This window comes from Psammomys obesus, unplaced genomic scaffold, assembly GCF_907164565.1.
Source record: "Psammomys obesus unplaced genomic scaffold, mPsaObe1.curated_primary_1811, whole genome shotgun sequence".
Taxonomy (NCBI): domain Eukaryota; kingdom Metazoa; phylum Chordata; class Mammalia; order Rodentia; family Muridae; genus Psammomys; species Psammomys obesus.
Window position 1 is genome coordinate 15,031,508 of NW_026596073.1, and position 14,356 is coordinate 15,045,863.

Genomic DNA, 14,356 nt, shown 5'->3' on the forward strand with positions numbered 1-14,356 from the left:
TTTAATGTTCAGGACAGGCAGACGTGGAGCTAGAATCAAGAAATAAAAATACCATTTGGAAAAAAACATTGTGTCCCCTCCCCAAAAAAGGAGAGAGAGAAAAAAAAAAACCCTTGTAAATATTATTGAATTATGGTATGTTTTTCTCTAAAAAAGGCTTGTTCTCAAATTGTGGCTACACACAAACACACACACATATAGCATGTTATCATAAGTAAAGACATACAAATATCAACTAACAACTTCAATTTTTAATAATAGAAACAATTTTGCCATTCCAGACATAATATCAGGGGAGAAAAAAAATCTTCCCTATAAAAATAAAACTTAAACTCATCAACATTATAAATATAGCTTTTAACTTCTAGATTTAAAATGCTCTCCTGCAACTCCACCCTTCATTTCACACCGTTCCTGTACCATCACATTTTGAAGAGAAAACAGTTTTACAGCAAGGCCTCGTTTCATTTTACAGGAGGATTTGAACAACGGTTTAAAGAACAAAAAACTTTGGCCTCTGGGTCTCTTTTTCTTCTTCTAGGCTTTAAAAAACGCTGCTGTAGTAACCAGTGTTTGGGAGACAGCACGAGTCTTGAGGAACCACGGACCGGTAGATCTTCAATACAGTAAAGTTTGCGAGTGACAATGTGTAGTGCGCATGACCGCCAGCGAGGTTTGGATGAGTACAGAGGAGGGCGCCTGCCTCATACAATCTACTTCAAGTAAAAAAGAAAAAAGAAAAATTTCACAGATACCCATCAGCTACTACTTTCAGGTTCTAACAGTGTCTTAATCTGAGAAGCTACCGCTTCACAAACGGTGAGCTTACTGGGAGGAGGAATTAGAAGACCAGGTGGCTGATGACAGCGTACACAAACCCGAGCCACAGTCTGAACAGTAAAAACAGCACAAAAGCCAGAGGCCTTCCCTGAACAACAGGCAACGTGTTGGATGACAATGTCGCTAAACCTCATGGATGCACTAAAAGGAAATTGCATGCAAAATTAAACAAGATGTGCCATACATATTTTATAGCTCGCTCTACCCCGCCCCCCAACTCTTCCTAATAGCTTAGAAGATCCGATTGTCTCGGGAGCTTGAGTGGCATAACCCACACCTGGAGCTGCCTCCCCCGCGGTGACGAGTCAGGAGGCCACCTCGAATGGGGAAGACACTCGATCGAAGGCACGGTTCATAGAAAGGCAAAGAGCGGGAGCACCTTGGAATTTCCAAAAGAATCCATCGGTGTCGCCGTGTTAACAATTCCTTGGGAATTTATAAACAACAAAACCTATCTAAACTAGAAACAGCCCGACTGCCAGGCCCCTCCAGAAGCACAGCACACCGTTCCCTCTGCTCTCGGATCTGCAGGCTGCTGCAGGAAACCAGGCAATTGTGCCTGTCTTCAGGAAGGCTTCTATTGCACATGCGTGTCTTTGGTCGGAAGGAACATGCGCACTTCTGTCAAAATAGTTGCGCCTGTGGCGCGGTCAGCTGGGTGTGGACCTTCCTTCCTTGGGGCCTTTAGTCAAGTCTCTTAGAGGCGAGGATGTGGTAGGACTGGGCCTTTAACAAACATCCCTGTCCTCTACTTCATAAGAACAACTTTGGGGAGGGGCTGGGGGAAAGGGGCCCCAGGGGGAGGGGGTCAGGGACAAGGAAGGGTGGACTAAAAGGGAAGAGTGATTGTCACAAAGTTTGCTGTGAGCCCTGGACTTGACACCTCTTCTAGCTAACAGCTGAGGGGAAAAACAGCTGCCCTTACCCAAACTCCTTTTTAACTCTGAGACCAACCTCGGGGGTGGGGGTGGGGGTGGGGGTGGGGGACTACATTAACCAGCAAATGGTCAGGTCCCACCCTCACACAGAAGGCTACGCCCGCGACCATCGACTCCGGAGTCTCGGGATGGAGGGAGGCACAGGTTACGTCAGGCCGCAGCAAAAGCAGGCCTACTTCAGGACCACCTCGGCCTACTTCAGGACCACCTCGGCTGCAGCTCGTGGATCCCTCCTTTGGGCTTAGCCCTTTGGCTCTCACCCCACATTTTACCACTAGCAAATCAAGCCATCTTAAAACGGGCTTACCGTCAACCCTGAACACTTAACTCCTTTATAAACAAATACACCTTTCTCCTCTAGCACTACCTTAGAAGCCGCATTAGCTACCTTCCCAAAAACCCCGGGCTCTCGCCTTCCCTCTACCTTCCCAACATGCCCTTCACTATCTTGTCAAAACTCTTCACACTCTTCCCCCAATCCCCCAGAGTTCCTAAAATCCCGTTTCTTTCAGTTCACAAGGACAGACTGCTCTAACAGAGAACAAAAACAAGCAGCTAAGTTTCACCATAGGGCAAGCACTTAAGAGATTGCTTGTTAAAGCTTTAAAACTCATCCGCACATCCCAAAGCTTTACAAAATCGCAATTACAGTAACTAGAAGAGAACAGGGGAGATCCACCCGGAGTTCATGCTCCCAAGCACTCCGGGAAGGCTCACAGCTTGCAAGAGGTAACATCGCCGAGCCCTAACAGAACGAGCTTGCAGGGTGCCTGTGCTGATCCGTGCGCCGGAGGATGCTGCGTGAGCAGGCTTTGAGAACTGTGTCTAGAGAGGAGAGAGGAGGACCCGGCATGGTGGGTCTCCGAGGGAGGCTGCGCCGCTCTTTCCTGAGTCCCGAGCTGTGCCTTCCTGGCAGGAAGCGCCCCTCCGCCTTAGCCGGGCTTCCACACCTCGCCCAGTGCTTCCTCCAGCTTCTGCCTGTAGGCTGAGTAACGCCGCTTCAGGCTCTGCAGCTGCTCATCTTCCTCCTTGTCCAAGATGCGCAGGAAGTTCTGCAGCTCCGGTAGGCTGAAGGCCTCCCACTGTGGGGGACAGAGGGGAAGGTGGCCGAGGTCAACTCAGAGTCCAGACAGGATCACTTCCGGTCCCTTTTCTCTCCCCGCCCGCCCTTAGACAAGGTTTTGCTACACTGCACAGTCTAGTCTTGAACTTGTGATCCTCCTGCCTCAGCTCCTAGGTCAACCCTCACTTAGCTTCACCGCTTAGTGCATGGCCTCCCTGCTTGGCTGTGCCTACGAATCCCGCACTTTCTTCAGATCTCAGCTCTACCTTCATGGGACACTTCCAGGACCTTTCCCCCTTTCCCTCCCGAGGCTAGGTTTATCGACAGCTTTCACAAGCCACTCTGAAGCCCTGCTCATGATCAAGACTGTAATAACTACAAGTCCTTGCTTAGTGTCTCCCGAGCCTCCACCTGCCAGGCACAGCAGCTGGGGCAGTCTCACTAACTCCAAGCTTGTTTCCTGTGCTAGAGGCCAAGTTCTAGTTCCCTAACAGCACCCCTCTCCACAGCAGGCACTACTCAGACACTGAGACAGACACACAGACAAACACATACACACAAAAGACAGAGAGGATGGCAAGATGCTCAAGCCCACGGACCTGAGTTTGAGCCCTGGGACTCATACGGTGGAAGGAGAGCCAACTCCTGCAGGTTGTCCTCTGCCTTCCACATGTGGGCCACAAGTTCATGCCTACACATCCACACAAACTGATAAATTGTAATTTAAAAAACAAACAAATGAACCCCTCCCTTTTTTTTTTTTTTCCAAGCAAGGAAAGCAAGGAAATTGCTGTGCTGGTGACCTGAGTTCTACCCCTGGGAGCCCCTGGGAAGGAATCAGTTCTACCCAGCTGTCCTCTATCTCCGTGTGCGTGCTGTGTGTCCTCTATCTCCGTGTGCGTGCTGTGGTGCACACGCCGGCACACACACATGCAGGATGATAACAATGATTTTAGCAGCACTTTCCAGATCTTTCTGCGTGGAAGGTGGAATACTCAGAAGGCATGCCCCATGCCCTGTCCCCATCTAACCACAGTCCAGGCCTCCTGACTTGTAAGTGGCGGGCCATCCCCTCAGCCTCAGGACTGAGCCACAGGACAATTCCCACTTCCTAGGTCTGACAAGCTGAGCTGGGCAGTTTGCTCAAGGATCACTGAAAGCTCTCAGATGCTGTACAGGAGCAGTCTGAAATGTGTCTGTCTGTCTTTTTGAAATAACTTATTTAATTTCATGTGCACTGGTGTGAGGGTGTCAGACGACCCGGAACTGGAGTCACAGACAGTTGTGAGCTGCCGTGTGGGGGCTGGGAATTGAACCCAGGTTCTTCGGAAGAGCAGGCAGTGTTCTTAACCACTGAGCCATCTCTCCAGCATGGAAATGTTTGCCAGTGGACACCCAATACTTCCTGCCCGGAGAGAAAAGAAGGCTTATGCGAACAGAACTTCAGAGTCATCTGAGGATGAAGAGGGAAGGAGATTCCAGGGCCCGAATCTTGTTTCTCTCCCTTTAGAAGGAAACTGGCCTGGAGACCTTCCTTAGCAGAACACCTTTGTTATTTCCTCTGACCGCTGAAGGGCAGGCACGGGCACTGTAATGCTCTAAGAGAGTTATGCTGTAAGCTAACTCGGCATTCACTCGAGGAGATTCAAACTCTCTCCCTTTCCCTGGCCCCCAGGCTGGCTGTTCTGTGTAGAGTGCCGCCGCCACGAACGATTTTCTCACCCACCTCGCCAATTTCGTGCTCTCGGAGAACAAAGCTAAGTGTGTCGGTTCTGGGCCCCGCCACCAAACGCAGGTAGAGCGGGTGCTCCCGGTCGGAGAGCTTGCAGGCATACACTGGAAGGGAGACAGATAGCGAGTCACGGGGGGCTCCAGAGATTCTGAGATAGCCCCCCACCTCATCCCTCATCCCTGGGACAGGCCACTTTCCCCTAGCCTCGAGGTCGCCAGCCGCTCACATGACCACCACAGGCCCCTTGATGAAGAAAAGGAAATCGTATGAAATAGGCCTGTGATGATTCTGTCCCTTTAAAAACACCTCTACCAACACCAGGAACCCAAAGCCGTAGGAGCAAACTTCTTTGCAGGTTAAGAACTGGCAGCCCAGCAGACCAGGCGCCTGTCAAACAGGCACAAGGCATCTCTACAGATACACCCCAGTGCCCAAGATTTGTCAGCCCTGAGGGTGACGGTTCAGCAGGACACTGCTACTTTAGATTGTGTAGCTGACGTCCAGCTGGGCTGGCACAGTTGCTGGCAAGCTAAAAATGTCATCAGGCTTCCCCTGTGTCTCTTGGCAGTTGATATGCAGCTGCATTGCAGTTTCCTGGTGGCAGCTGCTGAGCCTGTGGCTTCGGGAGGCCTGGGGCTCAGACTCGCCGGTCTCTGCTCTGAAGGGCCTGTGTTTAACCAATGTACACACTCAGCAAAAGCTGTGTGTCACCCTGTGTGGCTAAAGGACATGGCCATCACGTCAATCAGTACATCTTCTTCTCTGTCTGCTTTAGGCTTTTCCGGGAGAAAAACTGGAGAAAAACTTAGGTAGCTTACTGCTATTTATTCCACTTTCCAGTTGGCACAGAGAGTGGATCGCAGACCCCAAGTTCCATTCAAACACCTCACCCAGGACATCGCAGCACACTGCATGAGGTAATCTGATGTTCCTTCTATGCCCTGGGCACGGGCATAATAAGTCCACATAGACCCCAGGTAAGGACACCACTCATGCTTTTTTATACATGAGTTGTACATGTGCCTCTTGGCCTGTCATGCCACAGTGTATGCACATGACTTCAAATGTGAAAGCACTACTGAAAACTTCAGCTGAGCAACTCATGTCCTAAAAGGCATTAGAATCACTGCCAGCGCGCCCTCAGCAAGCCTGTCCCTCTCCCTCTATGCACACCAGCAGACTTTCCACATGTGCCCACTATGTGCAGATGCCTAAGAAGTTCCCAGACCTGCTGCCCTGCAACTCAAACATTCAACCAGCCAGTCATCAAAAAGATCAGCCATGACAACATGGCTTCCACTATCCATCCCTAGGCTCCGACATGGTTTGACATGGCATCCATCAGCTGCCCTTCTGCTAATAAGTAAAAGATAGCGACTGTTTTCCTTTTAAGTGCGGCAGCATACCTTGGTCTTCCCTGTGACAACGCTTATAGAGTGCAAACTTGGTGGGGCTCTCGGTCACCAGGAACTTCCTGAGCAGGGCCTCGATCACTTCTCCCACGGTGTTCGTGCTGCTAATGTGCAGGGTGTTCATGCAGCCGCTGCTACTGGGTGGGACTCTCCCAGGGTTGGGAGGGGTCTGTGTGGGTTTGCAGAGTTCCATCTGCACCTTGATGAAGCCAGTGTAAATCCCATTTGAATTCTGCAAGGTGGGGAAAGGTCATGGTGAACAGGTTTAGCTGGCAGGACAGGGAAAGGAGTGAGCCTAGGGCGGACGGTCTCTAACATAATTTCACAGAGCGCAGAGAGGAGTTAGCCGGGAAGGGGGGGGGGTTAGTATAAGATCTGCAGGGTGGATGCAGCGGAGGAAAGCGTTGCCAGGGACACATGCCAGTCCTGGAGCAGGCCGGCGGCGAGCTTTAGGCCTCCATCGCTGCCTGCGCTGGCTCAGCACTAACTGGAGAGAACGCAGTCCTGTGCACCACATGCTGGCCAAACCAGCGCTGCTTTGAAGCCTGCAGCTGTATCTCAGCTCAGGGCTCAACATCCCAGCCTTCCACAGAAAGAGTGGTCCCGGTGAGGGCTCTCCAACCACCAGGTCAGCAATGAGTTGACACTGAGAAAATAGGCTGGTTTTATTCCCAGCAGCAATAAAGACACACACCAGATGGCCACTTCCGCTGAACTCTTAAATATACAGCAGCACACAGCATGCTCAAGAAGGTGAGAGAACTCTCGCCTCCTGCCTGGTCAAGCTGCTGCTGCTGCTCCTATGGACAGTCCTCGCTTCAAGGCCCGAAAGCTCTTGGCGATCCTCCATGTCTCAGCAGCGGTGTTGGCATTACAGATGTGAACCACCCGTTCTGGCCTTTTCGTGAGTGTTGGGGAATCAAACCTGCTGGCTTGTACTTTTACACGCTCACCCATCCCTACCCCCATCCCCAACCCCAGCCATCTCTCTGACCCTGTCTTTCTCTTTGTGAGAGCCAAATGAACCAGGAAGGCGTGTACTCACTAAGGTCATCTTCAGCTTGTCTGTGACGGCTGAGTTGTACTTATGAACTTTCTCTTTGATTTCCTCTTTGCTGAGGTAATTGTGCGTTTCCTTCTCTTTCTCCACATCCTAGAAGAAAAACAAATCAAGGTCATGCATGAACAACCGTGGGGGGAGGTTCGAGGATGCAGATAAACTGGGATTCATCTGCATTCCACAGACAGCCGCCAGGCACAGCTCTCCTTGACACACACATTACTCTATTTTATTTTGAAGCATAGCAGGCTCATCCCCAAGTGTTCCTCTCATTCCTCACACTAGTCTTCCCAGGGGAAGTGAAATGAAATCTACCAGCAACTAAAAACAGTACTTCGTTAAATATTATTCTGCACATCTGCCTTTGCTGAATTTTCCTTCTGCACAGAGTACCTGTTTTGGGCATTTCAAAGAACTGTTCGTTTATTTACATGTTTACCTTTGAGGCAGGGTCTCCTTACAAGGCCCTGGCTGGCCTGGAACTTGCTCTGTAGACCAGGCCAGCCTAGAACTAACAAGAGACCCGCCTGCCTCTGCCTCCTGGGCGCTGGGATCAAAGATGTGAACCACTACATCTGGCTTCAAATGATATTTAGAGGTGCAGACCCAAAGCTTCTCCTAAGAACACTTTTACTAATGTTATGGTCTCTGCAGCTTTACAGTACATACTAGCAGAAAGCACAGCAGGTAAAGAGTACTAAGTCAATGGCAGTAATCACCCACCTGACAAACTGAGCACAAAGTGAGAAAAATTTACCTTCCAAATAGTCCCCATGCCAAGATACGAGTGACCAGACACCCTCTACCCACCATGCTGTCTGCTTCGCCCCACATCCTTTTACCTTTCTCTTCCCATAATCTGAAAGGGAAAATATTGATTAAATTCTTCCGTGAGCCTTTAGAATTCACTAATAATTTATTGCCTAAAAGCCTCAATCAGTGCATGATACATTCTACCTAGTTTCATGTCAACTAGGGTAGTCATCTGGGAAGAAGGAACTTCAACTGAGAAAATGTCCCTGCCGGACTGACCCTTGGGCAAACCTGTGGTACAGTTTCTTGATTGGGTGACTGATGTGGGGGGGCCCAGCACTGTGGGCCTGTGGACTGGTGGTCCTGGGTGCTGTGCAAGGGCAAGCTGAGCAAGCCAGTGAATAGCACGCCTGCATGGCCTCTGCCTTCAGGTTCCTACGTGGAGCTCCTGTGTCCTGACTTCCCTGGATGAGAGACCACAAGCACTAAGAAAAAGGGAACCCTTTCCTCCCCCAGCGGAAACCCTAACCAGGCCAGCACAGGTGGCACAGCAGCCGTGTGGTCACAATGCATGGGCTTCCGGTGAGTCAAGTCTACCGGGTGCCTACCTGGCTCACAGGTGACGCGCCTGACCACCCAGCACAGCTAGCATAATCACTCTGCGGTCCGGGTGAGACTGAATTCTAGGACGTGAATTAACTTGCCACTAGAAGCCTAGCTTCGGGAGCGGAGGGCTGATCCCAAAGCCTGGCAACCCTCACCACCTCAGCTGTCTGGTAGACTATAGGTATGTCCACGCTGGTGCTTTCATTTACTGCCCCCTGCAAGGGAACTGGTTAGTCTCTCCGTGGTGTGGGTAAGAAACGAGAGAGATTGTCAGAGTTAATCGGCCCTTCCAAGGACGGCCCCAGTAGTTAGCAGAACAAGTTCTAGCTTAATCCAGGTCCTATACATCATTTCCACTAAACTAAATAGGTCTCCAAGGCTGTGGTGTAGCAAACATTTGAAAATGTGAAGAACATGTGTACAGTCAGATTGGAACTCAAGGAGCGGATTGGAAAAGTGTAAAATAATCCAGGCAGGCAGTTGTTCCGAGTGACCTCTGTGGCAATGGGGTAAGCACACCAGGAATGGCTACTACAGAACCTGCAGAAGGAATGCCATCCATAATAGAAAATGGTTCTTCGGCCCTCATGGGTGTGATGAACATAACTGTCAGCATTTTCAGTTTCTGCACTGGCCCCTAACAGTCCTCAGGGCCAGAACATGGACAATCTGGAGAAATATCAGCACAGATAACTTGCTCATCTCCTCGGCTCCATGGGCAAGCCTGAAGCTCCTTGGGAACACTGCCTATCAACATAGTCCCACAAAATAGTCCTGTATTTGTTGTTTCTTTGAGCTAGGACTTTTCAAAAGGAAACGCACAAAGTAACCCAAGCTGGGCATAGTGGCACACGCCTTTAATCCTAGCACCTGGGAAGCACAGGCAGGCAATCTCTGAGTTCAAGGCCAGCCTGGTCTACAGAGTGAGTTCCAGGACAGCCAGGGCTACAGAGAGAAAACTTATCTCAGAAAAACAAAAGCAAATGAGCAAAAAATGTAGCCCATCTCTCCTCGCTCTGTTTTTTTCCAGCTGACAACTAATCAGCCAATGGCCACAGCTGACCAAGAAAATGAGGTAGCCTTGTCTACACATTTAATTTGTAAGTAGTAACTGCCCAGGGGCCTTCAAAGCACACACAATTATTCCTCAGTGTCCTGCAGGACAGGGTAAAGGGCATTGGCCCCTCTATAGATACCAAACTGCATCTGTCCGTTATACAAAAGGGCACAGAAGTTGCATATAACTTAGGCATCTCTTCCCACACAGTATAAATCATCTCCAATACACCAATAAATGTCAATGCTCAATGAACAGTTGCCACTGTGTTATATAAGTAACACCGGTGAGAGAAAAAACAAAATTCTGTGTATATTCAGTAGAGATTGCAATTGGTTGGTTAAATCCAGGCAGAGACCATGCAGGTTCAGAGGGACCACTTTTCTAATAAAAGTTCAATAGCCTGATGTGGTGATGCACACCTTTAGTCCCAGCATTTGGGAGGCAGAGGCAGATGGATCTGTGAGTTCAAGGTCAGTATGGTTTACAGAGTTCCAAGCTCTGTTACACATAGAGGTCCTGTCTTGAATAGCCTGGTGTGGTGGAGCAAGCCTGTAATCTCAGCACTCAGGAAGCAGCTGGCCTGGGCTACAGAGCAAGACCCTGTCTTTCAAACAAGAACCAGGAAAACAGCTGAATGGTAGCATGCACAGGGCTTTGGCTTTGATGGCCAGCACTGCAAACAAGCACCAAATTAATGGCATGGGGTGACAGGGTAGAGGGACAGGAGCATAGCATTCCAGCTAGCTCCAGGATCTGCTCTTCAGTCTATCACTGGGCCTTGGGGCTTGCTCTCCCTTCTGTTTGTTCATTTCCTGCTAAATAATGAGTGTGGAGTAGGTCGTATCTGAAGAGCTCCTGACCTAACAGCAGCACTGTCTGCAAAGATCTAATCTGATGCTGTTCTCTTTAGTAAGACCAAGAGAGGGCCACGACTCCATGTAAGGGATCAAGGAAGCTAAAAGGCCCCCTGACCACTAACGGCACATAAACAGCCCTGCGTGTGTATCCTGGGGCTTCACCTGGGTGAGAATCCTAAGGAAAAGAGGAGAAAGGGGCAAAGGGAGGAGGGCAAAGAAAAGGACACAGGCTTAGCACCGGCCCCTAGGCCCCCTTGAACCAGAAGCCCACAGGCATTGAGGAAGATCAAAAGACCCATGTCCCCAGGATAAGCCACACCTGAACACAGAGGAACTCTTACACGACACTTATCTTTACTTCTCAGAGATTAAACTGAGGAGAGAGCAGAAAGCATTGAGACGGTTGGAGCCTAGACCTACAAGACCCCATCTGGGGTTAGCACTTCCTTATTCAAGGATCGACCTGACAGTAGATCCTGGGAAAGCAACAGCCCAGAGCATTTCAGAGCTGAGGTTTTTTTTGTTTTGTTTTGTTTTTGTTTTTGTTTTGGTGGGGGGAGGTTGGTCTACTCATGCACCAATCATACAGGCTTGTGCTTGAGGAGGGTGGGGGTGAGAGATACAGGGACTCCCTGAAGCAGCAGTGGCATTGTCTCAAGGGGCATGATTTCTGGGTAGCTGAGATTGAATGTCCCTGACAAAAATGGGGCTGGGTTTGGGTTGGGAGGTGAGGAGGTGACACGAATTTCAGGAAAGATCCAAACTGGAGCCCCGGCCTTGGAAAAGGTGCAGAATTTTTAAGCCTTTAAGAGACTCCCTTGTCTGCCAACCTGGCAAAGAATCCCTCCAAATACACACACATTCACAGCCCTTTGGGAGGCAGGGAAAGGAGAAATGGCAACCAGGTGGGGCAAAGATTCAGGGAGGAAAAGGGCAAAAAGCAAACACAGGGTTAATCAGTGGTGTGGCAGGCGGGGCCTCTCACTGGAGGGCAGGGCAGGGCAGTGGTCTATGAATAATGGATGGTTATTGCTCTTGGCAGCCAGGGAGGGGCCGGGGCCACACCCCAGAGTGTCTGCAGTCGTCATTTTCTGAGGCTACAAGGACAGTTCTGCCACGCAGAATCCTAACTCTACCCTCCTCTCTGGCATCACAGCCAGTGTGCCCAAGGAGCACGATTTGGGTCAGCCTCACTTCCTTGGTGGAGCTGCATTTCCAGGCTGTTTGTTTTCTTACCAGTGAAGTTTCTCAGAAGAGAGACACACCCACCTACCTCACAGACACTAAGAACCTGTACCCATGGTGTGCTCCTTACCGTAGGCTCATGAGTCAGGCTGCAAGGACAGACCTTGCACGCCTGAGGGGACCAGAGAGTCACTTATACTTCCCTGGTTGTTAGCTCTGGAGCTACATCAGAATTTAGATTGCAAAACCACCAGACAATTAACCTCAAACCATAGGAGCAAATCTGAGCGGCTTCAGAAGGGGACATGAGGACGTGAAAATGCCCCCATCACTACCTCTAATTTAGCTTAGTAAAGACACGTGAATTATTGCTCAGATATCCAGAAATCATGGCTCTTCCACACTCTAGCTGTGTAACCAAAGGTGAATTACGCAAGCTCTCTGAGCCTTGGCTTCCTCTTATCTGTGAAATGTGCAAAAACAATACCTATTTTATATGATGGAGGGGATACAAAGCCGGCCACCATCTGACGGTGATTTATCAGTGCCCAGCGGTGCCAAGCTTGGTGCCAAGCTTGTTTCAAGCTGTGGCCCCTGCCTTCCCTCCTCTTCCTGGCTGACAGCCTAGCAGAGTTGGCCTTACTCCCTGTGCCCCACCCACTCGTGCATGTTTGATTGTTATTTCGCTTAGCAGCAGCGGCCTCTAAGACAAACTGTGGGACTAAGGAATATAAGTCATGGGTAGAACACTTGTGAGACACCAAGGTCTTGGGTCCTACAAAATGAAGGACTTTGGAGATGGCTCAGTGGGTAACCTGTGTGCCATGCCAGCATGAGGACATGAGTTTGGCTCTAGAGACCACAGAAAGTCAGGCACAGCGGCACACACCTGTAATCCCGGCAGCACAGGCACCTGCAATCCCAGGGCTCCTGCACTGAGATGGAGACAAAGCTAGGAGGGTCTCTGGACACTGCCCGACAGCTAGGCTGCAATGTGCAGCAGCAGTGAAGAGGGACCCTGTCCCGGAGGAAGGCCTGCACCTCCAGACATGCGCTGTATCGGGAGTGCACCCACATCCACACTCACACCTGCATGAACAAGCATCACACACACAAACATGAAACAGAATTTAAAAGGGAAAGAAAAGATAAGCAAGCTACTGACCTTCCCAAGGGCACTGGGAAAACAAAACAAATTTCCCAAGGCATAAGGAAGGACATCAGACAGTAAGCGCATGCCACCCCTTTCTCATGGCTCTCAGGCACCGCCCTCTGATGAAATCTGGGCCCACCCCGCATCAGCCCAGGGCAATCTGACCGGCCAACAAGGGCTTTCTCTCCAGACTAGACTGAAACCATGGATTCCTACTTTTCGTTTCACCTCCGCTTTTGAAAACAGGCTATTGCCTACTGATGTCTCTGACGTCCCAAGAGCTCAGGATACCCAGCTGTATAGAGACAGGACTTGTTTTAAGTATAGAACTTGTTCTAGACTCATAATTACACACAGAGTATAACAGCTAGCATTGTCCATCCTAAAACAGCACATTTCCTGCAACAGTGGGCCCTGGCTGCAAACAGGGCTCAGGGCCAGTTAAGGCGAACTGAATCAATCTAGGCACTGGCGCCTGTAAACATATTCCAGCCAGGCCGGTTCCACTAAGGAAGTAAAAGGATGCACGGTGACGCTGTGGTGGTTAATTTCAATTGTCAGCATGGCTGGATTAAGAAACACCTAGGGCATTACTGAGGCACACTTCTGCTGTGTGCGAGGTTTAATGGCGGAGGGCCACCCTGAATGTAGGCCACACAGTGCCATTGCGCTGAGGTCCTGGATGGGATAAAGGGTGTGGGGGGGGAGGAGTGAGCCAGCTAAGCCCTGCCATTCCCTTTCCTCGGCTCCTGGTGGGCACCGGAGACCAAGCGATTCTAGCTGCCATTCCTCCTTCACCAGACTGCAGTCACTTGAACTTGGTGGGGGAAAAGCCCTTCCTCCCTTAAGTTACTTTCATCGAGTATCTGGTGGTAGCCACAAGTAACTTAACATATGGAACCAAACTAGAGGGGACATTTCTTGGCAGAGGCACCTCCTGCTGCTGTTCTGGAGCAGGGCTAGAATGCTGCAGTGCAAGCAAGAAGCAGGTGCTCGGCCAAGCAGTGGTGCCCAATGCCTTTAACCTAGCACCCAGAAGGTGGAGCACACAGAGGTGGGCAGATCTCTGTGAGTTCAAGGCCAGCCAGGGCTACACAGAGAAATCCTGTTTCAATTCCCCCCACCCCAACAAGTCCTCCAGAAGCAGAGAAACCCTTTCTCCAAACAAACAAAAATTTTTCTAGGAGGTGGGGGAAAGGTGGATTCCCATGTGTCCCAGGCTGGCTGCGCAGTTGTTAATATATGTGGCTGAGGATATCTTCCTGCTTCCACGTCTAGTGCTGGCGTCACAGGCATGCCTCACGACTCCAAGTTGATTGAAACATTAAGCTATATGCTCCTGAACTGTCTTCTAAAGTAGGACAAGCACCATACAACTGTGGTGAGCAGTCTTTTAGGTGTGTGAGGCGGAGACCTTGGGATGGGATGAATGCTTAAGGGCCTATCACAAAATTATAGCCCCAAGGTCCGCCGAGGGCCCTCAGAAGGGAAGCATGTCCTGCTCAGCCCCTGAGAATATATACGTAAGGAAAGCCAGAGGGGAGAGGTCTGTATTTACCTCAGCCGCCTTGATAAGCTCCCGAACTTTTCAACCCATACTGTAATTACCCGGCTTCCTTTCCAGTAGCCATGTCATGGCCCAGCCAACAGTAAGTCAGGAGCCATATGGGCCTTCCAAGCCTGAAATGAGGAAACTA

At 50.2% G+C, this 14,356-nt stretch overlaps 1 protein-coding gene across 1 annotated transcript in view; it reads right to left on the bottom strand.

Annotated features, from left to right (window-relative positions):
• Window positions 1-231: 231 nt before the first annotated feature.
• Window positions 232-14,356, bottom strand: part of Rassf3 (Ras association domain family member 3) — a 63,619-nt gene continuing 49,494 nt past the window's right edge. The window contains exons 2-5 of the mRNA XM_055626150.1: window positions 7,031-7,138; window positions 5,980-6,217; window positions 4,568-4,677; window positions 232-2,860 (exon numbers count right to left, since the gene is read on the bottom strand). Of these exons, the coding sequence (XP_055482125.1) occupies window positions 2,711-2,860; window positions 4,568-4,677; window positions 5,980-6,217; window positions 7,031-7,138 (606 nt within the window). The 3' untranslated portion in view covers window positions 232-2,710. The remainder of the gene's footprint in view (window positions 2,861-4,567; window positions 4,678-5,979; window positions 6,218-7,030; window positions 7,139-14,356) is intronic.